Raw genomic sequence first — 25,481 nt, 5'->3', positions numbered from 1 at the left:
TCAGCAGGATTAGTTTGCAGGATTGTCAGGTGAGCAGTTTACTGACGTGGGACAAAATTAACCTAATTATCTTAGAGCGGCTTCTGCTATAAATGATATTTCATCATGAATCATGCAATCTGCATGTCTGACCATGGATTATAAATCATGATACATTGCCCTGCACTGTTTTTGTCCATATCTGGTATTTTCGATGGTTAATGTGTAAAAACTTTCATTTCAGAGTTTTTTTCAGTTTTATCAAGAAAGAAACAGAAAAACACCAGATGACGTGCAGAACACAGTTACGCTTATGAACACAGGTATGACACTCATGGCATTCATTCGATGGTCATACTTTTGATCTGGAAAATTTTATTCAAATTATCATGAGTCAAATATCTTGTTCTTTAGACGTTAAAGATGCCATGGTGGAGGAGAACAAAGATCCCAGCATCTCCATGATGAAGATTTTAAAAAAGGTCAGACTCCAAATCCACATTATTTGATTATCACACTGTGAGCAGGAGCAATATCGACAGAAACATGAAACAAGAATTAAACAAACAGAACTCTGATTTCACAGTAAATGTTTTACATCAGAAATTCAAAGCAGCAACACATATGCTTAGTTTTTGCTCTTTGGCTCCCCCCATTGCTGTGGTTTGGTTCAGCATCAGGATTAGGAAATTTGAACTTTTTACACCTACAATAGAAACCAGTGAGCTCATCAGCCAGTCTTTGGGTACCAGCAGAGTTGGGGGATGGTCCTCCTGCAGCTAGTTGGTGTCTGCATGCCTCTCCACATTAACAGAGGGTAGCTGGCTGATCATCCTAGCTTTCCAGCATAGCAAACTCTTTGCTGCTTTGATCTCTGTAGTCAGAGTGTTTCTGGCCTGATTGTACATGACTCTGGTTCCACCTTCTAAAGCCTCCTCTTTGGTCTGATAAAGCAGTGTTTCACTGTGACCAGGGTTTTATTTATTTTTTATTTTTTATTAGATTTTCCAAATGGATATATAAAAATTAACATAAAAGATCAAATCCCCACCCTACCCTTACCCGCCACAGAACAGCACATCACAGAACACTTACACAGTCAAGACAACATGATGAAAAATCATAAATTGATCCAAAGCAGACGAGTCAGTCATATACACTTTTTCGTTGAAGGAATTTTAGTACAGGGTCCCATATTTTCTCAAACACATTGACCTTATCTTCGTTATAGTGTCTCAATTTTTCCAGATGCAAAGTATTTGCTAGTTCTCCCAACCACAAATCAAATGTGGGCACAGAGTCCTTTTTCCAAAATCTCAAAATCAATCTTTTAGCGATCACCGTACCAAACAAGACAGCCATTATCTCACTTTTAGTGGCTGGTCGCAAAGCACTGGAGACCCAGATGATGGCCATAAGAGGTTCTGGATCCCTTTTTTTTTTTTTTCAAAAGCTGCTGAAAAAAAATTTAAAATTTTCTTCCAAAATGAGTGAAGCTGAACACATGACCAGAAGGAGTGTGTCAAGTTACCGATAGCGACCTGACAACGATTACAAGTTGGAGACACACTAGGAAAGAAAGTGCTCAGTTTCTCCCTCAAATAATGGAGCCTATGTATAGTTTTAAACTGTATGAGATTGTGTCTGGCGTTGACTGAACAATCTTGAATACTTTCCAAACTCTCCTCCCACAGATCTTCAGATAACTGTTGCCCCAACTCATCCTCCCATGCTTTTTTTTTTTTTTCAAGAATATGTTTATTAATTTTCCATTTTACAGCAAGTAGACAAATATCCAATATGCAATGGTTTAAACAAACCAACAAACAAGCAAACAAGAGAAAAACAAAAAACACACACACAGAGGCTCAGCTATGTATATACAGTTCCATATATGGAGGAAAAAAAAGTAGAAATAGAAAAAGTGCAACAGCATGTCTTTATGACCTTTCAGGAAATCCTTTTAACAAAATGTCTTATACATTCGGGTCAAGGTAGTTCAAATAAGGTTCCCATACTTTATAAAATAGTTTCGATTTGGAGTGTATCGTACATGTTAAATATTCCAAGGGTATCAAATCAAAAAGCACCTTATGCCAGCCTTTAACAGTTGGGTCTCTATTATTTATCCACTGCAATAAAATATTCTTCCTAGCTGCATATGTAAGAATACAGAACAGTCTCTGATTTTTTTAACAGAACACATCTTGCTGGAAGGCCTAGAATAAGAGACATTGGGTCCATCTGTAGCTTCAGTCCTAATATCCTTTCAATTTCAGTTAAAATATTAGACCAATATCTTTGTAACTTATGGCATGACCAAAGACAATGAGTTAATGTTCCCACTCCAGTTTTACATTTAAGACACATTGGAGATAAAGTGGGATTGAAATTGTGCCTACGGTTAGGGGATATATGCATTCTATGCAAGATCTTAAATTGTATCGACTTGGCACGGTTACATACTGAAACTGATCTAGCATAGGTCCATATATCTTTCCACTCATTATCATGAATTGTATCAGAAAGCTCTTTCTCCCATTTCTCTCTAAGCTCTTGCAAAGCTACAGGTGGAATATCACGCATAGCTCTGTAGAGTAGCCTAATGGACATTTTCCCAACTGTTCCAAACAGCACTTTCTCAAGAGGAGATACCTCAGTGTTACTAATTAGGGTTGTGCTTTGCACTATATAGTGTCTTATTTGCAAGAAACGAAAGAAATCACGTCTGGGGATATTGTATTTCTCAACCATCTGATCAAATGACATTAAAGAATTATCAGAAAATAAATCTTTCAGGACGTTAATGCCAGAGCTACCCCACTGTTTAAAGCCAGTGTCAAGCAGCCCTGGTTGGAAATCGGGATTGTTAAGAATAGGAGTGAAAACTGATGTTAGTTTGGACCTACCCTCAAGTCTACGCATTAGTCGCCATGCCTTAATTGTGTTGAGCGTAACAGGGTTGTCACAGCACAGCCTGATAGTCCTAAAACTCTTAATAAACAACAGGTCTCTCAGTGGATATTTTGATAGGGAGGTTTCAGCACCCAACCAAGTAGAAGTTTTATCATTTAAGATCCACTCATGAGTAAATCGCATATGAGTACACAGCTGATACTTTCTGAAATTTGGTAAGTCTAAACCTCCCTCAGTGCTTGGCAGCTGTAAAGTAGCTATCTTTAGCTTTGGTTTGCGTTTGCTCCATATAAAAGAACTAAGCCAGCCATTTAGTTTTTTCACAACTCCATTAGAAAATAAAACGGGGATCATTTGGATATGATAAAGTACTCTAGGCAATATGTTCATCTTAATGAGGGCTATGCGTCCTAACCAGGAGACGGGTAGGGAATTCCAGCGCTCCAAATCTTGTCTCACTTTCTCAAATAAGGGAACAAAATTAGCTTTATACATTTGCTTAAATGAAGGGGTTATAAATATACCTAAATAGGTAAAGCCTGTTGGAGACCACTTAAAGGGGAAAAAGGGGAGTGCTTTAGGTATTGAATTTAGACTCCCAATCGGCATGGCCTCAGATTTTGTCAAGTTAATTTTGTAACCAGAAAATTTGCTAAACAAATCAATAACATTAAGCAAAGCAGGTACTGATGTATCAGGACTTGAAACATAAATTAGGACATCATCCGCATAAAGGCTTATCTTATGATGTATCCCATCAATTTGCAGGCCTTGTATAGAGGGGGCTGCTCTAATGGCCTCTGCCAGTGGTTCAATAACCATGGCAAATAAGAGGGGAGATAAGGGGCATCCTTGCCTTGTTCCTCTATGTACCGGGAAGTTGTCTAATCGGACCCCATTTGCCATAATGGCAGCTTGAGGATAGCTATAGAGGACTTTGATCCATCTAATATAATCATCCACTAAGCCAAATTTAGCCAAACAGTAGAATAGGTATGACCATTCAACTCGGTCAAAGGCCTTTTCTGCATCCAGAGAAAGCACTAGACCATCGACCTGAGCTTGCTGGAAAACCTGAATAATATTTAGAAGCCGCCTGACATTATTAGAAGAATTACGTCCCTTTATGAAACCAGTTTGATCCTCTTTAATAATTTTGGGCAAGACACCTTCAAGGCGTGTGGCTAAATTTTTTGCCAATATCTTCCGGTCTACATTAAGAAGGGAAATGGGTCTGTAGGATGCACAAGACTCTGGACATTTACCCTTTTTAAGAAGGACAGAGATATTTGCTTCTCTCAAAATCCGGGGTAACTCAGTATTTGAGAATGCATCATTAAACATTCTGTCTAGAGGATCTACTAATAGGCCTGAAAACTCTTTGTAAAATTCACTACTGAAACCGTCAGGGCCAGGAGCCTTTCCATTTTGTAGGTTCCTTATCGCGTTGACCACCTCTTTATTAGAAATAAGGGAGCTGAGAGCAGGTTTATTTTCTGCTGGTATAGTGGGCAAGCTGAGTTGGGCAAAGAACTTTTCCATTAACAGATACGCATCACTTGGCTGTTCAGATGTATAGAGATTATGATAGAACACCTTAAATGTGTCATTTATAAGCTTGTTATCATATATACGGTTGCCCTGCGTGTCACAAAGGGCTGCAATAAATTGTGACTCTGCCCTGTTTTTTGTAAGGCGTGCTAGGTATCTCCCAGGCTTGTCTCCGTGTTCATAGAATTTCTGCTTAACAAGTCTAATTTTGAGCTCCTCATCTTGTGTTAAAAGATTATCTAGGGTCGTTCTGACTGCAGATATTTCTTTCAGAATAGTGGGAGATGGGGATTGGACATATGCGCCTTCTTTAGCTTTAAGCTCACCCATTAAAATGTTTTGCTTTTCTCTTTTTTGCCTTTTTTTACTGGCTGAGAAAGAAATGATCAGCCCTCTCGCATATGCTTTAGCAGTTTCCCACAAAAAGGCAGGGTTATCTGTGGATTGAGTGTTAGTGGAAAGAAAGTGTCTGAATTCAATAGTAAAATAAGTAGAAAAAGTACTATCTTTAAGAATAGATGTGTTCAATCTCCAATATTTAACTCCACTACTTATCCCTTTGAGGGTAAGATCCAGTATGACATTGCATTGGTCAGAAATTGAAATACTGCCAATGGAGCAGGCCAGAACTCGGGGCAGAGAAAGCCCTGACAAGAAAAAATAATCAATTCTACTGTGACAGCCATGAGAAGCAGAAAAAAAAGTGTATGCTTTATCTGCGGGGTGAGTCGTTCTCCAAACATCAGCTAGTCCTAACTCTTTACATATATTACTGAGTGCTTTGGTTTGTGGAGATAGAGGCATAGCTTTAGGGGGTAGTCTATCAATAAGTGGGTTTAGAATGCAATTAAAATCACCACCTACAATAGCAATATCTGACTTAATTACAGAAAAATCTAAGAATACCTTTGTTATGAAATCAGAGGGGTGTGCAGGAGGGTAATACACATTCAGAATAGAGATAACTGTACCTTGCAAAACACCCTTAACAATAACATATCTACCACTTTTATCCTTAATACAGTCCAGTAATGAAAATGGCAAGTTTCTTCTTACCAGTATAGCCACTCCTCTGCTACTTGAGGTGAATGATGAGAAGAACACCTGATTAAAACCTTCTCTTTGCAATTTCAAATGCTCTGCGTCATCCAGATGTGTTTTGTAAAAGAGCTATATCGATACGTTCTTTTCTCAAAAATGAAAGCACTTTTCTCTTTTTAACAGGATTATGGACCCCTCTTATATTCCATGTACATAGACGTAATTTATCACATGCCATACTGCCTGAATTTACCTTTTATACAGAAGGAGCATGAATCCCAAAGACATGACACCATACATGTACACACTGAGCCAAAAACAAACAAAAACAAAATAAGAGTAGTATTGTGAACAAGAACTATAATACAGAAAAAAAAAACACCTGAAGCCTAATGGCTTGAAGGGGATGTCCCTGCCACTTAACCTGCAGGGAGATCTTAACATCTTCCAAAGCAAGCTAGAAGAGCTTGCCATCCCATCCTCCATACTAAACAGTAGACCTATCATTAAACCACAACACTCCATGGTGGTAACTAGTTAACAACAACAAGAAAAAAAAAACATACACTTCAGCCTGCTCACAGGGGCTATTGTGTGCTGCACAAAAGGGATATGCATATGCATAGCAATCAAACAGGAGTTCACATACCATACGGAGCTCCTCAGGATCTGAGTCCGGACCATGTCCCTGGTTGCGCCTCAGTTCGCAGGCCGCGCCCCCCGGAGGATCCAGCCCGCGGACCGAGACGCAGCTACTCTGTACCTGTACGTCTTTGTTCCAATGACTGAACGAGCAATTCGGCGTCTTCTGGTGAATCAACCCTTTTCTGCTTTCCATCCACCGTCACCCTTAGAGTAGCCGGGTAGAGCAAAGCATAATCCACGTTCATCTTCTTTAGTCGGATCTTGGCACCATCAAACGCTTTACGCCTCCGAACCACTTCGGCCGAGTAATCATTGAAGAAGGAGACTTTTGGTTCCCTGGGTGTGTGTCCTTGTTCGGATTCGCGAGAGCCAAGCCGACGTGCAGCCTCCATGGCACGTTGTTTATCCCGAAAGTTGTGAAACCTCAGTATCAATGGTCTTGGACGCTGGTTCGGGCCGGGCTTCGGCGCCCAGGATCTATGAGCCCGGTCAAGCTTCAGTCGGCCGTCCTTCATGGTCATCTGAAGATATTCAGGAATCCATTTTTCTAAAAATTTCACAGGATCTGGACCTTCTGCGTTCTCCGGTAAGCCAATCACACGTACATTACACCTGCGACCTCGGTTGTCCAGCTCGTCAATATGTTCCCGCATGTCACGTACTTGCTTCTCAAGACAGGCTAACTTAGCTTCTGATGATGTAGCCACATCTTCAACATTAGCAATTCGCTGTTCAGCTTCCTCCACACGCGTGGCAATAGCTTGTAGCTGTGAGGTCTGATCTTTAATGGCTTCTAAGACCGTGGCAACCTTGGCCTCAATAACTTTAGTGAGGTTCTCAGTTATCTTATCCAAAGCTTGAGTAAGTCTCGAATCCATTATATTTGCGCTAGCCTCTGTTAGCTCACCGCCATCGTCAGGGTTCGATGGGGAACTGGACTTCGAAGTTTTCTTCGTTGTTTTCTTCATACTGACTGAAGTTTGCAAGAAATAACCGTCATGGCTCATGTTAGGGAACCTCCTGTTCAAAAATGCATACTTTTACCGCACGTACATGAATAATTCATGTATATATTGATAGATGCCACTGGAGCTTGCTTTCAGCGATGTTTACTCTACGACGCCATCTTGTTCCCCCCTCCCATGCTTTTTTAATCCTGGTTGTGTCTACACATATATTATTAAAGATCTTATAAAAGTAAGACACTGCCCCCCTACTGACAGGATTAAATTTATTTATTTCCTCTAGGATTTCATGTTTTGTTAAAGTTCCAAAATCAGATACATTTTTCCTAACGTAGTCCCGAACCTGCAGATAACGCAGGGGTGTCAAACATACGGCCCGCGGGCCGGATCCGGCCCGCCGAACAATTTAGTCCGGCCCTGTGGCTAAATGCATTATCATTATAAAAAAAAGAAAAAAAATAATTCTTTTTTTTTTTTTTCAGTGTCCTGTCTGGCAATGTGGTAATAATAATTGTTGTCTTAATGCCAAAAAGAGCTCATCAGATTTGACTTTCACAAGTGGAGCAGTACTGCTTTTTCCATAGTGCTCCGCTTGATTTATGAATGTGAATAGTTTTATTATGATTCATGTGGGAAATATCTCAAATGATATGGACACTACAATAGGAAAGTAGCAGAGGAAAGGAAGAACAAGAAAAAAACAAAAGGTGAAAGAAAGAGGGGATAAAAGGAAGAGAATGATAAAACAATTATTGAAAAAAACATGTACTTCGTTTAATTGAAAATATGCAGTTCCTATATTGTCCACGAGGGGCGCTGTGTTTTAATTAGCAGATTAAGCTTCAGGTGTGGAAAACTTTAAATAATTTCTTAATTTTTATCTGTTTGATGTATTTTGTCATGCAGGACAGTGTTTTTAAGTTCCAAAAAATGTGAATAAATGTTTTTCAAAATTGTATAATTACTGTGATCAGTTCTTATGCATAATGCACAAGTAAATGTTTAACTGAGTAAAAGTATTGTTGAAATTGCACATACTTTTCTTAAAAACGCTGAGGTTATTCATAATATATTGTGTAAAAGTGAAATTAACTTAATATAAAAATCAACAAGTCCACATTTATTAGTTCTATTTAATCTTGCAATGAGTTAACTCGTGTGGCCCTCTTGAGATCAGATTAAGCTGAATGCGGCCCCTAAACCAAAATGAGTTTGACACCCCTGAGATAACGGAAAAAACTTGACGGAGGAAGATTATACTCAGAACATAACTGTGCAAAAGATGCAAAAGTTCCATTAATATATAGATCACCTATCACACTGATGCCCTTCATTCTCCACATCTGAAAGACGGCGTCACTGAGACCTGGTGTAAAGGAGTGATTTTCTGGATCTCGGCTGGGTTTAGGAATGAGCGAAATATTGGCTCTGTATAAGGTGAGGGGCAGTTTTGACACTTGCTTAGAATGGTTTAACATGCGCAAAAGTAGCGGTGATAAATTAGAACTAAATACTTTGAAGAAGTCAACATTGAAGCCATCAGGACCCGGTGCTTTGTTATTGGGAAGTGAAGAGATAACAGATCTGATCAGTTGTCAGAGTAAGTTGGTTCGTCCAGGTCAGAATCTGTAGCCTCAAAGCAAACGAAGCAGTCAGTACAGTCAGAGCAGGCCTGTAACTTCAGCTTTAACTTGTTGGTCCGTCTTTTCACGGTCTTAACAGTTTCTGCTTGTATTTGGGGGTTACATGAACCAGACAATGGTCAGAGAGTCCTAAAGCTGTGTGGCCAACAGATCAGTAGGCGTTCTTTTATGTATTGTAGCAGTGGTCCAGTATAGCCCCTTTTCCACCGCCTCAGTTTGACGTGCTCTGCTCCACCCACTTAGCAACCATTTTTAACAACCATTTTTCTAGCCAAGGTTTCTCTGGCTGTACTCAAGGCCAGATTCAAACTGAGCTGATGCGTTTTCACTGAACACACTGCTTTTCAGTTATTGTCCGAGGAGTGAGGAGAAATTAAAAGGTTTTTCTCTGAGGAAATCCAGAAAAACTGAAGAGCAACAACATTCATATTAAGGACCACTATGAACCGAGAGGATCAATCCAAAGTATAATTTCAAGAACAAGAATTCCTTTACTGTCCTGCATTGTGGAAATTGGGCTGTGACAGCAGCAAACACAGATAGTTACACACAATTATTAGCAATGAGAAGAAAAAGAGCAAACGGGTCTAATCTAAAATTAGTTAAATACCAGAGTAAATATTCAACAATATTAAACAAACGAAAAATAACAATTTGACAGCGGGGAAACTCCAGCCTTTTTACATAACACACAATAATAAAATATGCAAGATTTACATAACGTACAATAATACAATATGCATAATAGTGCAGCAGCATCTATAGCTAAGGCGTGTGCAAGTTACCTTAGCATCTGGGGAACAATGAAAACAATTAATGGTTGGCTCAGAACCTGTCCAATGATTAGTATGATGTAAATAGTTATATCTGTTTGGAGAACCAAGATTATAAAGACTGACTGCAGCTGGGAGGAAGGACCTGTGGAAGCGCTCCTTAGAGCATCTGGGATGCAGCAGTCTGTCACTAAAAGAGCTCTGCAACAGCTGCATTTTACTATTTACAAACCATGAAACATGCTCGAAGGAAAAAAAAGAAAAAGGACATTTCAGCTTTCTATACCCAGATGCATTGTATCATATATGTGGATTTATTGAGGCCATGAACAAGGACTGACACAATGAGCCAAGCTTGTTTCAGAGGCTGGAGCTAAGGTAGTAGCCCCGGCTGTGGAGGCTGGATCAGGAATGCGGGACTGGGATACTGAGACCAGGGCAGAAGTGTCACACTGGACTACGGAAGCTGGGGCTGGTGTGTCAAACCGATCCACTGAAGAATTGAGGGAGCTACTGGAATGCTGTGTCTGTTGCTGGGAACTTAAAGCATACATCTGGGTGACCACTCTACACACTCCAGCCAACCCAGTCTCATTGAAAAATGTGTAATATCCATATTGGTGGTATTGTTACAATTTAGCTCCTCAATATGCTTCAGACCTACTTTTTATTTGACCTGTTCATTTACATTGGCTTGGATTAGGGTTATGCTGGGGGATTATCATGTTCCCCCCAGCATCAAAAGAACATAGCTGCTGTTGCCATGGAAAAGTAAACATTTAAACAAAACAACTGTTTTTTAAATGCATTTTGGTGTCATTTCTATCCAGAAGTACAGATATTATTTTCAAAATCTTTGTCCAGGAAATGTAGACAATCTTTCATTCATTAATAAATATATATATATATATATATATATATATATATATATATATATATATATATATATATATATCTTCTTTTTGACTCTCTATTCACTGGAACACACATTTCTGTCATCAGAACCGTACACTATTGAGCCGAACACATCCCCATCAGGACAGGAGGGAAGAACCAGGAGCAGAAACACGTCAATGATGCTCTCCTAACCAGCAGATACCCTAACTGTGCATTTGTCAAATCAGCAAGGAAACCCAAAAGACATCACAGAACAGAACGTAGAGAAGAACAAGTGCAGAAACATTGTTATCCCGTATGTTGTTGGAGTCTCTGAAAAACCCAGGAGGATCTTTTCTAAACACAAGATACCAGTACATTTTGTTAAATAATCGACATGCTGTGGTCACCCCAGGTTCTTTTTCTGAATAGAATTAGAATTAGAATTAAATTTTATTGTCATTGCACTGTCACAAGTACAAGCAACGAAATGTGGTATCTGCTTTTAACCCATCCCGTAGGGGAGCAGTGGGCTGCCATGTGCAGCGCCCGGGAAGCGGTCTGGGGTTCAGGGTCTTGCTCAGGGAGCCAGAGTGCAGGCACTGGGGATCGAACCGGGTACTTGCAACCTTCTCTGAGTGCAAGCGTGCTGCTTTAACCACTAGGACAGCACTCCCCCCCACTAGGCCAGCACTCCCCCATAATGTAGTGTATCTATTGTAGACTTCTGTAGTAATAATAAGACTCTTTAAACTGTAACCATATTTTACCATATTTTATCTAAAAGGCAGAGAGACGTTTATAGCTTCAGTGCTGGACTCTTATACACACCAGGTGCCAGAGACCCTTGTTCATTCCTTACACAGACATTAAGTAGGACCCAATGTGGACACCCATTCAGGGGCGAGCCCAGTATATCAGTGTTCATTCATCACATTGGTGGGGAATATCATGCTATAATGCCGATATGTCTTAGCTGACACATTTTCCCCTAATCAGTCATTTTGTCTTATTTAAGTATGCCAGACTCTTTGCCTCCAGAGTCTGTGTATCTGTAATCTACATGGTAACCAATTTTACAGTCCAGTCTCTGTAATCTCATAATATAACAATTTCAAAGCCCACAGGACCCTCAGACAGAGGCTGGTCCATCCCAAGGACAGAACCCCCAGCCTAAGACGAACGGAGTGGTGTATGCAGTTCAGTCAGTGATAAATGTTCTGATCTTTATGTTGGAGAAACCAAACAACCTCTCCACAGACGGATGGTTCAACACAGGAGAGCTATCTCGTCAGGACAAGACTCTGCTGTCCACATACACCTCAGGAACAAAGGACACTTTGAGGACCAACATGTTCACATTGTGGACAGAGAAGACAGATGGTTTGAGACAGGGGTGAAGTTACATAACGTGAGAAAAAACAACTTTAATCAGACGAGGAGGACTCAGGTTTACACTTTCAGAAACTTACAATACAGTGATAGGTTTGATTCCTGCCAAGTTTCACCCCAAAGTCACACCTCTATGCATGTGACCACATCATTCCTCCAGGGAGCCAGGCTAAGGAGGAGCATAAGTTTTGGTTGTATGGTTAATAGCACAGAAACAGGTGGTGAGTACTTGTTGTGAGTTCATGAAGACCAAGTAAATTCTCTCATCACCAATTGTTAAGACACTGATGTATCCATCCATCCGTCTTCTCCCTCTTATCCGGGGTCGGGTTGCGGGGGCAGCAGCTTCAGTAGGGAGGCCCAGACGTCCCTCTCTCCAGCCACTTGGGCCAGCTCCTCAGGAGGAATCCCAAGGCGTTCCCAGCAGAGAGACATAGTCCCTCCAGCGTGTCCTGGGTCTTCCCCTGGGCCTCCTCCCGGTGGGACGTGCCCGGAACACCTCTCCAGGGAGGCGTCCAGGAGGCATCCTGACCAGATACCTGAGCCACCTCAACTGGCTCCTCTGGACGTGGAGGAGCAGCGGCTCTACTCTGAGTCCTCCCCGGATGACTGAGCTCCTCACCCTATCTCTAAGGGAGAGCCCAGACACACTACGGAGAAAACGCATTTCGGCCGCTTATTTCCAACTCATTACCAACTTATAAACTGATGTATAAGTTGGTAATTCTTCATACTTGCTCCAGCATGAGAAGATAAACAGTGAAAATAGAAGTCACGAGTAACTTGTCATGAAGTTGCCTCTGGTGGCCATGTGAAGCATTTCAGTTGATTTGTCTGGAAGTGATATTTGTATTCCATATCTGAATTTGTTAAATTTTTTTCTTTACTTGTAGACCACATCCATATGCATTCATAGAAGAATTAAAGATACAAAGGGATTGCAAGTATCGTAGTCATCCTTGAACAGATCCTGATTGTGGCAACAGAGTGCAACAAACCCCTTTAAATAATATTCAGAACAACCAGAATAAGTTGAGGGAAAAACACAGGAAGTAATATTACAGAAATATCGAAATGTACAGAATAAATTAAAAAGTAAGTAAGCAAATGGGAAGAACTAAAGTGACAAAACTAAATATGAACAATAAGGAACAAAACAGAAACATCTACAGAAACCCAAAAATTCAAACACTTAAGGATCATGACAGAGAGTTGTAACAGGAATCTAATGCCACCTTCTTGATTAATGAAACATTGACAGTTTTATATTTTTTCTGTTATTCTGCAATATTGGTGAAATGTAATTATTGTCATACAAACACACTGCAGGTCACCCACCACAGACAATTTTCATCAATACTACAGGAACCAAAAAGGAGAATACTGTAGACATGCTGTGAACTTAGCCCTTTAGTTCTTTTTTTAAACTGTGATGTCTGACCCTCAGATTTGGGTCCTGGCATTGTCTGTCTTCTTCACCTTCACTGTCACCATTGGCACTTTTCCTGCCATCACAGCTGACACGCGATCAATGCTTGCTGACGGCGGATCCTGGGGTTAGTTATCCGTCTGTGGTGACCTCCTACTCACCTTTCTCAGGTGTCCCCGGACTCCGCGGATAGTCAGCTTTCTGTTTTCTTCACAGAGCTGTATTTCATCCCTGTCAGCTGCTTCTTGCTCTTTAACCTGTGTGACTGGACAGGAAGGAGCCTAACAGCTGTCTGCATGTGGGTAAGTGTCTGACTGATCATCACATTTCCATCTTTAATTGATAATATGCTCAGTTTCCAGTCAGTGGCTCGATCACTTATCAATAAACTCACGAGGTGTCTGTGTCTGCAGCCCGGTAAAGACAGCCTGGTCCTCCCCGTCTCCGTTGTGGCTCGAGTGGTCTTTGTTCCTCTCTTTATGCTGTGCAACGTTCAGCCTCGCCTCCATCTGCCTGTCTTCTTCCAACATGACGGCTTCTTCATCGCCTTTATGGTTCTATTCGCCTTCAGCAATGGCTACCTGGCCAGTCTCTGCATGTGCTATGGACCAAAGTAAGAAGCTTACAAAACACAAGTTATTGAGCTAGAGCAATCAGCCAAAAATAATTAATCTGAATGGGAGGGTTCATGGGAGTGTAATATAAGTCCCATCTTTGAACCAGCACTTACGGTCTGAATCTGCACTGCGAGATGTGGAAGTCTTCTCCATTTGGATTAATCTCAGATGTGACCAAAATCTAAAAGAAGCCAATCAGAAAACGTTCAGGATCACGGGTCACCTGAAACCCAATATGGACACAGATCATAGAGTTCCAGTTCAGTTTCCCATCAGAACTTCAGGTTTCCAGGGAGGTCAGAATATTTTCTGCTGATTTTCATCCTGACGTGACTTCATGAACATAATGAAATATTCAATTTCCTGCTGATAAATCTGGATAGTTTTCAAGATTTTGAGTGAGTTTTTCAGACAGATGTCAGACCCAGGATTTGGAATCACAAGCATACAGAGCATTGAATCTTTGTCCAAATCTAATGTGGGAGGTGTGTCTGGAGCAGCAGCACAACTAACTGCTGGTTCACTCTCCCACCTCCATGTCTTCTGTTCAAATCCCTTGTTACCTGCAACTCTCACCTTCCTGTGTCCGTGAGGTAGTAAGGGTGTCTGGATGGATTTCATTCACTTCATAGCCAGATCTCACCTAGAACCACACACACCCTTTACACTTTGACCGTCTCTGGTGACTAGGCTAGCACAAGCAGCCTGGTAAAAGCTTAGTAAAAAACACCTTAACAAGATATCACACTTACAAGTCTGAAAATGCTGTGAACTGTTATGGGAGTTTTGGGTGGAATATTAAACAATAGTAACTGAGTTCCCATCTTTACTAAATGACGAGACGGTGGTATGACGTTCCAGCACTTTTATTGAGAAACAGAGCAGAGATTCACATAGATGGAAAGTAATCGCACCCCACGGTTCCGCTGCAGTCTCTGTCTGCCCTGTCTCTGCCCGCCTCGCTTTTCGGGCTTCCCCTAATACTGCACCGTGGCCTTCCCATGAGACAAAACAAAGACAGTCTATCGTAAACAATCAGTATCCCTCAGCAGCTGCAGCATTTGGCCTTGCACTCAGCAAACAGTGGATCTTATACACGGACATCAGGTCTCCAGGCCTCCTCTGTCCGAGTAGTGTGAGGCCATAGTGACTTCAGAATAATAATTCTTATAACAGAACATACACAGGTTTTGGGATATAGTGTTAAAAGTAAGGTTTAGTCATTTCACAGCTGTATCTCTTAATGGAGAACCAAGCTCCTTCGCTTTGCTTCGACATTTGAAAGCTTAAAATTCTCCACCCATTCTTTTTTCACCTGAAGCGATTGTTATGCATTTATGCTTATTTTTTAAGTAATTTAATGTTTATCAAATATTTCTCTGTCTATTAGGTATTGTGTGATGAATATCTAGTCAATTGGCTTTGATATAAGGACAATAGTTGAAAGGGTGATTTGAGCACTAACTCTGCTACTTCCGGCGGCACTGCCCTGAGAGGCTGCGGCTACATACGGCTCCCGACAACTTGCGCCATTTTCTACAAAAATATGCCGCCTAACTTGCTACAAACTATCCATCGACTCGGTAGATCCTTGACCGGTCTACCGGGTCGGTAGACCAGTCAAGTCTGCCACTTCCTTCCATCCTACTATCCAACGTCCGCTCACTGGATAGCAAAATAGATCTACAACTCGAACTCTCTTCAAGCTTGTAAACTGTTGTGCTCTCATCCTGACGGAGACATGGCATACCTCATCAATCCCGGACAACGCCGTTAGCCTGGAGGGGCTAGCTACTTTCCACGCCAACAGAAACAAAGAACTCAGCGGTAAGACCCGAGGGGGTGGGTTGTGTGTTTACATCCACAACAACTGGTGTAAAAAGGCTAGAATAGTCACAAGCTTTTGCTCTCTGGAAATCGAGCTTCTGATTAGCTGCAGACCTTTTTATCTGCCCAGAGAGTTTACTATTGTTAGCATCACTGCTGTTTACGTGCCTCTCACCGCTAATAAAAGAGAGGCTATGAGTGTTCTCTATAAGACTATCACTGAGCAGCAATCTGCACGCACAGAGGGTTTTCATCATTGCTGGGGATTTTAACCAGGCAAATATGAAAGCTGTTTTCCCTCATTTCTACCAACATGTGGATTTTGCTACTGAGAGAGAGAATACTCTAGACTTAGTTTACACAAATATAAAAGATGCCTTCAGAGCAGGCCCCCGCCCCACCTGGGCTCTTCAGACCATCTCCCTGTGATGCTAATTCCTGCATACAGGCCCCTGCTGATCAGAGCTAAACCTACAGCTAGGCAGGTGAGGGTGTGGACTGAGGGAGCAATGGAGGCACTCCAGGACTGGTTTGAGTGCTCTGACTGGGACATGTTCAAAGCTGCAGCAACTTATGAGGACAAGATCAACGTTGATGAGTACGCCATGACTGTGTCAGCCTACATCAACAAATGCATTGAGGACGTCAGCACCACCAAGACCATCATCACCCGATCACTGAATATAACACGCCCTCCCCCCCAGTGGGTGAAGTTGATGCTGACTTCCTCAACGGACTAAATAACTTCTTTGGGAGGTTTGAGGCACTAAACAGCACTCCAGCAGTGAAAGCTGTTCCCCATCAGGAAGAGGAGGTCCTCTGCCTTGACACTGCCGACGTGTGGAAGACTCTGAGGAGAGTCAACCCGCGGAGGGCCCAGGTCCAGACAACATACCTGGGCGGGTGCTAAAGGAGTGTGCAGGTCAGCTGGCTGGTGCCCTCACAGACATTTTTAACACCTCGCTGGACCAAGCCACAGTGCCAGCATGCTTTAAGTCTGCCTCCATCATTCCAGTGCCGAATAAACCTCAAGTCACTTGCTACAATGATTACCGGCCTGTTGCACTGACTCCCATCATGATGAAGTGCTTTGAAAGGCTGGTAAAGGAACACATCGTCTCCAGTCTCCCCCCAACATTCGACCCGTTACAGTTTGCTTACTGGCGGAAACGCTCCACTGAGGATGCCATCTCCTCTGCTCTTCACCTGAGCCTGACACACCTGGAGGAGAAGAACATGTACGTGTGGCTGCTGTTCCTGGACTTCAGTTAGTCGTCAGGAGCTTGAGATGAAGGAGCGCTGCGGAGTGGGATCCGGAGCGGTCTGAACCTGGAGCACAAGAGAAGATAATTAGTGCGGGAGTCAAGCAAGCGCCTTTCGCTGGAGGGCCGTTGTGGTCATAACATTGGGTAAACACTGGCGGTGTTAGGCTGGCAGTCTTCCACTTCAATACCCCCACCGAGGGCAACTTAATGCCGAACACCTGCTGCTCCGCGCCTCCCTGCACATCAGCAACCACCTGCGGGGGGAGAGGGAGAAAAAACGGTTGCACCCTCAACGGGCACAGCCCGCAGAACCCTGACACTTAAGTGTTTATTTAATTGAACTTAAGCAATATTTTCATAGTATTTAACTCTACTCTCACCAAAAGGTACAAAAAACCATATCAGTCTGTTCCCAACTAAAAATTCTGGTCAAATTTATGTTGTAGAAGACATGTTTATTTGAAGAATATATGTATGTATATGTGTATATATACATATTTATATTTGACACTCCTCAGCACATATGTTTGTCAGTTTATTTGTCTTTCCTCCTGACTGTACTTGTGTATTGTGGCATACCCCCTGGCATATTTGTTTATTTGTATATTTTATATATTGTTGTTGAACTTTATTCTTTAATAAAAAAAAGAGAAAGTCACCTTCACGGCATCACTAGGCCTGCAACTTCTTACAGTGACAGTATTAGTCTGAATACTGTCAGGGGCAGTCCTGATTAGAAAGAAGTGACTTGGGTTACCTATTCTTTTCACTTCCTGTTTTATTTTGTACTCATTTTCTGTCCCGTTTTTGGCAGCTTCACTTCCTGAGTTCCTCCCTGTAATCAGGATCTGTCACAGCCTAATGCTATTCACCTGGAGTTTGTGCTCCTCTTTTGTTGGCCTGCTTTTTTGTCTAGCTTGTGTCTCTGCTCTGTCTTCTGTAACCCCAGTCGGTCGAGGCAGATGACCGTTCATACTGAGCCTGGTTCTGGTTCTGCTGGAGGTTTTTCCTTCCCGCTAATGGGTGGTTTTTCTTTCCACTGTCGCTTCATGCTTGCTCAGTATGAGGGATTGCTGCAAAGCCATGGACAATGCAGACGACTGTCCCTGTAGCTCTACGCTGATTTTGACTTTGTAAAGTGCCTCGAGATGACATGTTTCATGAATTGAATAGCTGGTATTTTGGCCCATTCCTCCATACAGATGTCCAAAGCAGTGATGTTTTGGGGTTGTCACTGGGCAACAGGGACTTTCAGCTCCCTCCACAGATTTTCTAAGGGCGAGGTCTGGAGACTGGCTAGGCCACTACAGGACCTTCAAATTCTTTTCACTGAGCCACTCCATTGCCCAAGTGGTCTGGTTTGGATCATTGTCATTATGGAATACCCAGCCACACTCCATCTTCAATGTTCTCACTGATGGAAGATGGTTTTGACTTAAAATCTCACAATACATGGCCCCGTTCATTCTTCCCATAACATAGATCAGTCGTCCCGTCCCATTTGCAGAAAAACAGCCCCAAAGCATGATGTCCCCCCCTTGCTTCACAGTAGGTTGGTGTTCTTGGGATGCAACTCAGCATTCTTCTTTCTCCAAACACGACAAATTGAGTTTCGGTCAAAAGGTTAATTTTAATCCGTTTTCTTCGTCGATATTCAGCTGTACAGAGCGAGGCGCGCTCCCGCGACTGGGGATGCATATCTCGGCAGGCATGCACATTTCGGCACAACACTGGCCGCCAGCCACCGCAGAAGCTGTAACGCAATTTCCCCGCCCATCCACTGGGCGATACACATGAAGGCATTGGGCAGCGTTCGCCCAAGACTCAATAAAAATCTAGTGCAGATCGGTGGATGCAGCAAGGAGATACAGCCGTTGACTAATGATAATGCATTTGGCCACCGGGCCGGATTAAATCGTTTGGCCAGCATTCACAGACTCGCTATCTGGACGGTATCTGGCAATCTGATACCATCAACCATCAACTTACTCTTAAAACGATCTTGTGATACGTTATCTAAAGAAGAAAAATACGTCGAGAACTCGTCCTTTGCTCTGTTTGCGTCTGCCGCTGTGCTTGCCTTCTGCCTTCCAGTCCGGCGCGCAGGCGCCAAAAACCCGGATGAAAACAATAGCAGTGAACTACCCTATACGATTAATTTGCGTTATTTTTTTTAATCCGTTAATTTTTTTAAATTATTTAATCGAAATTAACGCGTTATTTTGACAGCCCTAATTATTATCATTATTATTATTAGTTTTTGAATGTTGGCGAGGCGGTAGCGTGAGTTTGGCGAGGCGGCCGCCTCGTCAACATAGCGCTGCGGGAAACCCTGATGTTCATACTTTCACTGTGTTAGTCATTGTTTGTACTGCCGTTTTTTCGACTTTTCATTGCGTTCGCCTGTCTGCTAAGCTCAAAACAACCGCACCTGGCTTGACGGAGAAACCAGAAAAGCTGAGCATCTTCATGACAGTGCACTTTTACTTTCGCCCTCTGGGATCAACCCCGGTTGCATAGTATACCTTTAACTAAACTACTAAGCAAAAGAGAAAAAGAAGCTAAGCTAAGGAACTATTTACATGCAAAAACAAACAAAAGTGGTTGATCATAATCAGAATAATTCAGCGAATCCTGGTTCACTGCAGATCTGATTCGAAAAGCATGGAATGGAGTTAAAAACATTTGGCATGTGTTTCAATCCATTCACAATGCAAAGCCCAAGTCAACCAGAACATTATTTTGAGTAAGTAATATTCTAAAGACTGATTTGCCCAGTAAAATAATTTAAACCTGTATGACCGAGTTTGTTAATGCGATTCTCCCTCCGGGCGTCTGAGGTCGCTGTAGCAAATCGGTGGCTAAAAGGTTACAGCAAAAAGTTATCAAAGTTGCCTTTACACCAACATTAATATTCGATATTAATGCGGGGATAAGGCTCATAGCACCATCGAAGGATGGCCAAGCAGAACGGTTAAGCTTTTATGCTTTAAAACACTCCTTTTGAAATGTCCGAAACCGGATGTTAGCAAGGCTAATAGCATTTTGGTTAGCAGGAATTAAGTGCTAACAGATAAAGGCTTTAGCTTTATTTTTAGTCATAATGAGTGGGCTGGATAACGTAAACATTAATGTCCCATCAATGTATGAAACCCTTGTGGAGGTAACCTTGTTACAACTAAAGGAAAACACACTCAAATGATATTAGCAATACCATGAAACGAAGGCTAGCGTGAGCTACATCCGTTAGCCCTTTGTTCTAAAGCGCCATGTGTCCAATGGTTTACAAGACATTTCCCAATAAACCTTTTTAACTTCACTCTCAGCTTGCTGCCCAACCTGTTGGTGCCTTATGTGTGAGTTTTGTCCACTTTGGCCGTTCCATGAAGGACATAAAAGCTGGGAGAATCGTTGGTTTCTTCTTGGCAGGCTAGCGCTTAGCTCTGCAGCACCATGTGGTGGAGGTCAGAGGCCTGATGTCCTGCATACAGTCTCTGACTTGGATGCAGTCCAATTTGAGCAGGGTTTTTTTCTCAGAATTCCACAGCGGGTCATTCTGCTGGCTTTTCAGCTCCGTCTTGGGTTCTCTTCTCTGTACAGGCTGAGGAGAAATACAACAAAACTGTTTTTGGCATGCAGGATCCTTCCTCCTGCATCTGATTATGAGGTTAAGACAACAAACTTAACTCTGATTTGCTCGGGACATGTTCTCCAGGTGCTGGATGTGCGTCGGCCATGCCTGTGCCAGGGCCCATGGTCCGAGATAGCCTTTTCCTGGTCTGCTCCAGGGAGAGGTGGTCTGAGAGAGAGCTGCTGAAGAGCTGGGGTGGGAGCCCACCTGAGGGCTCCAGCCAGAAGTAGAAGTCTCCTGAGAAGTGAGAGGGTCTGCAAAAGTGTGCTGTGACTATCTGTGGGGAGTAGTCACAGCTGACATCCTGCTGAGAGAGAGGAGGGGCTTTCCTGCTGTCTCTCTCTCACTTGTGGCTGTGTGATCAGAATGATTCAGTCAAACCATTTTGATGATCATGTCAGTAATATCACAACACCGGTTCGATCCCCTGCTCTGACTGTCTACGTTGTTGTGTTACCTCACCCAAATTACCTGCTGTCAGTGGTCAGAGGGCCCAGTGGTTATCATATATGACAGCCTCACCTTTTGTCAGTCTGCCCCAGGACAGCTTTAGCTACTAACATAGACCACCACCGTCAGGGTGTGAATTGACAGATTACTGGATAGGTGTCGAAATATTTTCAGAAAGAACTGAACTAAAGTCCGGTTGCCTCCTATTCAAGCCTGTTTGCTGACTGATTGTAGTGTAAAGTGCTTTGGGGTCGTCAAACTTGATAAAGCGCTACACAAGTACAATCCATTTACCATTTTTAGAGCTTCAATAGAAAGCATTGTTTGTCTCAGAATGACAGTGTGGTATGGGAGCTGTGCGGTACAGAAAAAGAAGGATTTAGCACTGGGGGTGAGGACAGCACAGAAGATTGTGGGGTGCCTTCTACAGGATGTAGACACAATCTATGCTGCACAAGTTGAGAAAGGGGCCAGACGCAGCCCAGTTTAGAATCTGTTACACGTTTACAATCATGCTGCTGGTTCCAAAGGTTCTTGAGCTGATTAAAATCATTTACACTGTCTCTCATTTGCAAATGTTTATTTGCACATTTCAATTTACCAAGGACTGTTTAGACATCCATGCAAATTGCACAGTTCTGCAACAAAATTTATTGTACAGTGTTGTAAACTCCTATTTGTCTTTTTGACTCAAAAATTAGTCCATTAGCTGCTAAAGACCATTTGCACGCTTAATCCCAACTGGTGAGTGTTGTTGGCCAGTGTAATTATCTGCTTGAAAAATGTTCACGTTTTGTTGTGTCTCTGTGTTATATGTAATTGTTTCCATTCTGCGCCAGTGTCTGCCTTTTCAAAGATTATATTATGGTAACACAACAATAAAGTTTCTTGATTTTTTTTAAACAAAGTGGAGTAGTTTTTAGCACAAACCTGGCATCAGCAGGATTAATGAGAGACCAGTTTGATCATCCAGAGACCTGACTAAACTCTAATTCCAGATACCAATATAAACATAAATGGTTTTCATCTTTTCATCCCAACTGTATGAAAGACAAAAGCAAGAGGCAAGGATAAGATATTGCTGTGTTTGTAAATAGTACTCTGCAACTCTGTTGCATGGCATGTTACAATGAAAGAGATGGTTTGCAGTAAAGATATAGAGCTGCTAGTTCTTTAGTTGAGACCTTAGCAGGTCCTCTGAGACAACTTCTTGCAATAACACTTTATGCCCCCCCCCTCCACAAACATGGAACCTGTAATATCATCCACACCATTACCACCAAGATGCTAACCTCCTGGCTCTTTTATCTGATTTCAAGGGACATTAACCATAAATCCCTGTCCTCCACCCTCCGTCCGTCCGTCCGTCCGTTGTCTTCCGCTTATCCGGGGTCGGGTCACGGGGGTAGCAGCTTCAGTAGGGAGGCCCAGACGTCCCTCTCCCCAGCCACTTGGGCCAGCTCCTCAGGAGGAACCCCAAGGCGTTCCCAGGCCAGCCGGGAGACATAGTCCCTCCAGCGTGTCCTGGGTCTTCCCCTGGGCCTCCTCCCGGTGGGACGTGCCCGGAACACCTCTCCAGGGAGGCGTCCAGGAGGCATCCTGACCAGATGCCCGAGCCACCTCAACTGGCTCCTCTCGACGTGGAGGAGCAGCGGCTCTACTCTGAGTCCTCCCCGGATGACTGAGCTCCTCACCCTATCTCTAAGGGAGAGCCCAGACACACTACGGAGAAAACTCATTTCAGCCGCTTGTATCCGGGATCTCGTTCTTTCGGTCACGACCCAAAGCTCGTGACCATAGATGAGGGTAGGAACGTAGATCGACCGGTAAATCGAGAGCTTGGCCTTTTGGCTCAGCTCTCTCTTCACCACAACGGATCGGTACAGCGCCCGCTTCACAGCAGACGCTGCACCAATCCGCCTGTCGATCTCCCGCTCCATCTTCCCCTCATTCGTGAACAAGACCCCAAGATACTTGAACTCCTCCACTAGGGGCAGGATGTCCTCCCCAACCCGGAGAAGGCACTCTACCCTTTTCCGGTTCAAGACCATGGTCTCGGATTTGGAGGCACTGATTTTCATCCCGGCTGCTTCGCATACGGCTGCGAACCGCTCCAGTGAGAGCTGTACATCACGCCCTGATGAAGCCAATAGGACCACGTCCTCCACCCTCCCCACCTTTTAATTATTATGTTACCTACAACATTGGATAAAATAAAACACTAGACTTACTATAAACTGCAAAGGGGAATACAGTTCATCACCCCTCCCTCTCCTTGGGTCTCAGATTATAACCTGGTTCACCTCCAGCCTATGTACAAACCCCTTTCTCATAGACAAGATACAATCATATTATAATATTCCACCACAACGTAAACATGGAAACATTGAGGTGACCATATGCAAACAGCTGATGTAGCAGGAGGTAATCAATAGGATGACATAAACAGGTGTGACCAGTCTGCTGAATACTCATCAGCAAAATAACATAGTGGTTTAATAGACATGATAAAATCTATATGTTTTTGTTAAACTATTTAATTAAATTTCTTCATCTCTAATCATGTGGTGAATGTTTGCTCTGCTGTTGTGCAGGAATGTTCTTCCCCATGAAGCGGAAACTGCAGGAGCCATCATGGCTTTCTTCCTGGCTCTCGGTTTGGCCTCAGGAGCTGGCATCTCCTTTCTCTTCAGAGCAGTGGTCTAACTGGAACACCTTTCTTTTACTACTGAATCAACTGGGACATGTTCATTTTGCAACTGCTCAATGTGGACTAGATCTTCTGTTCTACATGAAACACATCGTCTGTAACTAGGTTGACAGTGACTGGGGGAATATGTGTTGACTGATGTAATGTGGAAAATTAACAAGACAAGCACTTATTTAACACATATTTAGCATGCAGACATCTGTCCACTGGCTACACTCTTTCTTGAGGACTTAATGTTGCTTGTGAAGACTCTATGCAATCTGCTGGATTTCCTTAGATAAGAAACTTATTAATGATCTGTATGATTTTACTGAATTTGACTTTGTAATGTACCTTGTGACGATGTGTTGTGAATTGGTGCTATATAAAAAAAATGGAAAAACATTTCCTCCATCAATTCCACAATTCACATCATCTGAACTGTCATACTCAGCTTTCCAACACCCTGTCAATGCTCTGGAGCTAGCCAATAAAGTTGTCTGAATCTTGGTGTGTAGAATCCACTGGGTGCCTGTAAATTTGGTGGGTGTGGCTTATTCCAAAGACATTGCTGCTATAGACTCTCATTCATTTGAAAACGTTGGTGTTTTGTAATAACTCAAAAACTACAATGGTCTTAGAAACTTGATGTGTATACATGTCTCAGGGGGCTATACAATCCCTGAATATCATTGGCATTCTGTGACAGCACTTGTGTTGGAAAGCAATATGTATTGGTCCACGGCTCAGAGAAAAGCAGAGCAGGTTGCATATATTGCTTTCTGTGCTCTCGGTGGAGGCGGACACATTTTCCTGCTGCTCCTGCTGCTGCCCCCTACCCCTACCTCAGTGCTCTGTTCCTGCTTTGCTTTGTCCTTTCTTTCTAAGCTCTCTCTTCATACCATCCAAATTCTGAAAACTATGGATCTAGTCTGCTGGTCTCTCAATGCAATTGATCACATTTTTTCGATGGGAAGGCAGGGTAAGGGGACCCGTCCAGTCCTGATGGGATACACCCCAAATTCTTGGACAGGTGGATTTGGTGTCTTTCAATTTTGTCAGTCGAGGACATTGAAGACGTATACATGTTTAGATTTGATACTCGGATTTCTTCTATTTGGATTTGGAGGACACTTGATGTTTCTGCAATTACAGAGGATGTCGGTAACAATTATGGCCGGTCGCATTTGATGCGCCCATGAAGGCTGCTCATCCAGTTTACGGTTCTTCTCGTTCACAGAGTCACAAGCTGGATGCAATGGAACGCAGGCTGGCTGCAGTGGTTGAACTCAGAGGTGAGATGGGATAAAATCTGGATGTGCACGCTCGCTTCAAGGCGGAAAAGCCCAATAAATTCAGAATATTGGATTTGCCACGTGGAGCCCAGCGACAAAGACTTCAATGCTGACAAAATTTGAATAGCTTGCACTCAAATCCATGTGTGCTTCTGTGCTTTTTTGTCTGCCTTGTTGTGTCTCTGCTCTATCTTCTGCAACCCCCAGTCGGTCAAGGCAGATAACCGTTCATACTGAGCCCGGTTCTGCTGGAGGTTTTTCCTTCCCGCTAATGGGTGTTTTTTTGTTTTTTCTTCCCACTGTCGCTTCATGCTTGCTCAGTATGAGGGATTGCTGCAAAGCCATGGACAATGCAGACGACTGTCCCTGTAGCTCTATGCTTCTTCAGGAGGGAATGCTGCTTGTCGGGACTTTGATGCAATCAACTGGTTTCCTTATATAGGACATTTTTGACCAATCTGTATAATATGATTGAACTTGACTTTGTAAAGTGCCTT

At 42.8% G+C, this 25,481-nt stretch overlaps 1 protein-coding gene across 1 annotated transcript; it reads left to right on the top strand.

The window, feature by feature from the left end:
• Nucleotides 1-76: 76 nt before the first annotated feature.
• Nucleotides 77-24,213, top strand: LOC118562305 (equilibrative nucleoside transporter 1-like). The gene is made up of 6 exons (XM_036134582.1): nucleotides 77-302; nucleotides 394-461; nucleotides 13,229-13,337; nucleotides 13,427-13,512; nucleotides 13,624-13,823; nucleotides 23,595-24,213. The coding sequence occupies exons 1-6, from the start codon at nucleotides 293-295 to the stop codon at nucleotides 23,704-23,706; spliced, it is 585 nt and encodes a 194-aa protein (XP_035990475.1). The 5' UTR covers nucleotides 77-292; the 3' UTR covers nucleotides 23,707-24,213.
• The last annotated feature ends 1,268 nt before the right edge of the window (nucleotides 24,214-25,481 follow it).

Source organism: Fundulus heteroclitus, unplaced genomic scaffold, assembly GCF_011125445.2.
Source record: "Fundulus heteroclitus isolate FHET01 unplaced genomic scaffold, MU-UCD_Fhet_4.1 scaffold_851, whole genome shotgun sequence".
Classification (NCBI taxonomy): Eukaryota; Metazoa; Chordata; class Actinopteri; order Cyprinodontiformes; family Fundulidae; genus Fundulus; species Fundulus heteroclitus.
This window is presented reverse-complemented; position numbering and strand designations above follow the sequence as displayed.

What these genes read in the sequence shown, in the direction of transcription:
- LOC118562305 (XM_036134582.1), top strand. An exon ending in TGATGAAGATTTTAAAAAAG is followed by an intron (nt 462 to 13,228) that starts GTCAGACTCCAA and finishes TCTGACCCTCAG; the next exon opens with ATTTGGGTCCTGGCATTGTC. An exon ending in TAACAGCTGTCTGCATGTGG is followed by an intron (nt 13,513 to 13,623) that starts GTAAGTGTCTGA and finishes CTGTGTCTGCAG; the next exon opens with CCCGGTAAAGACAGCCTGGT.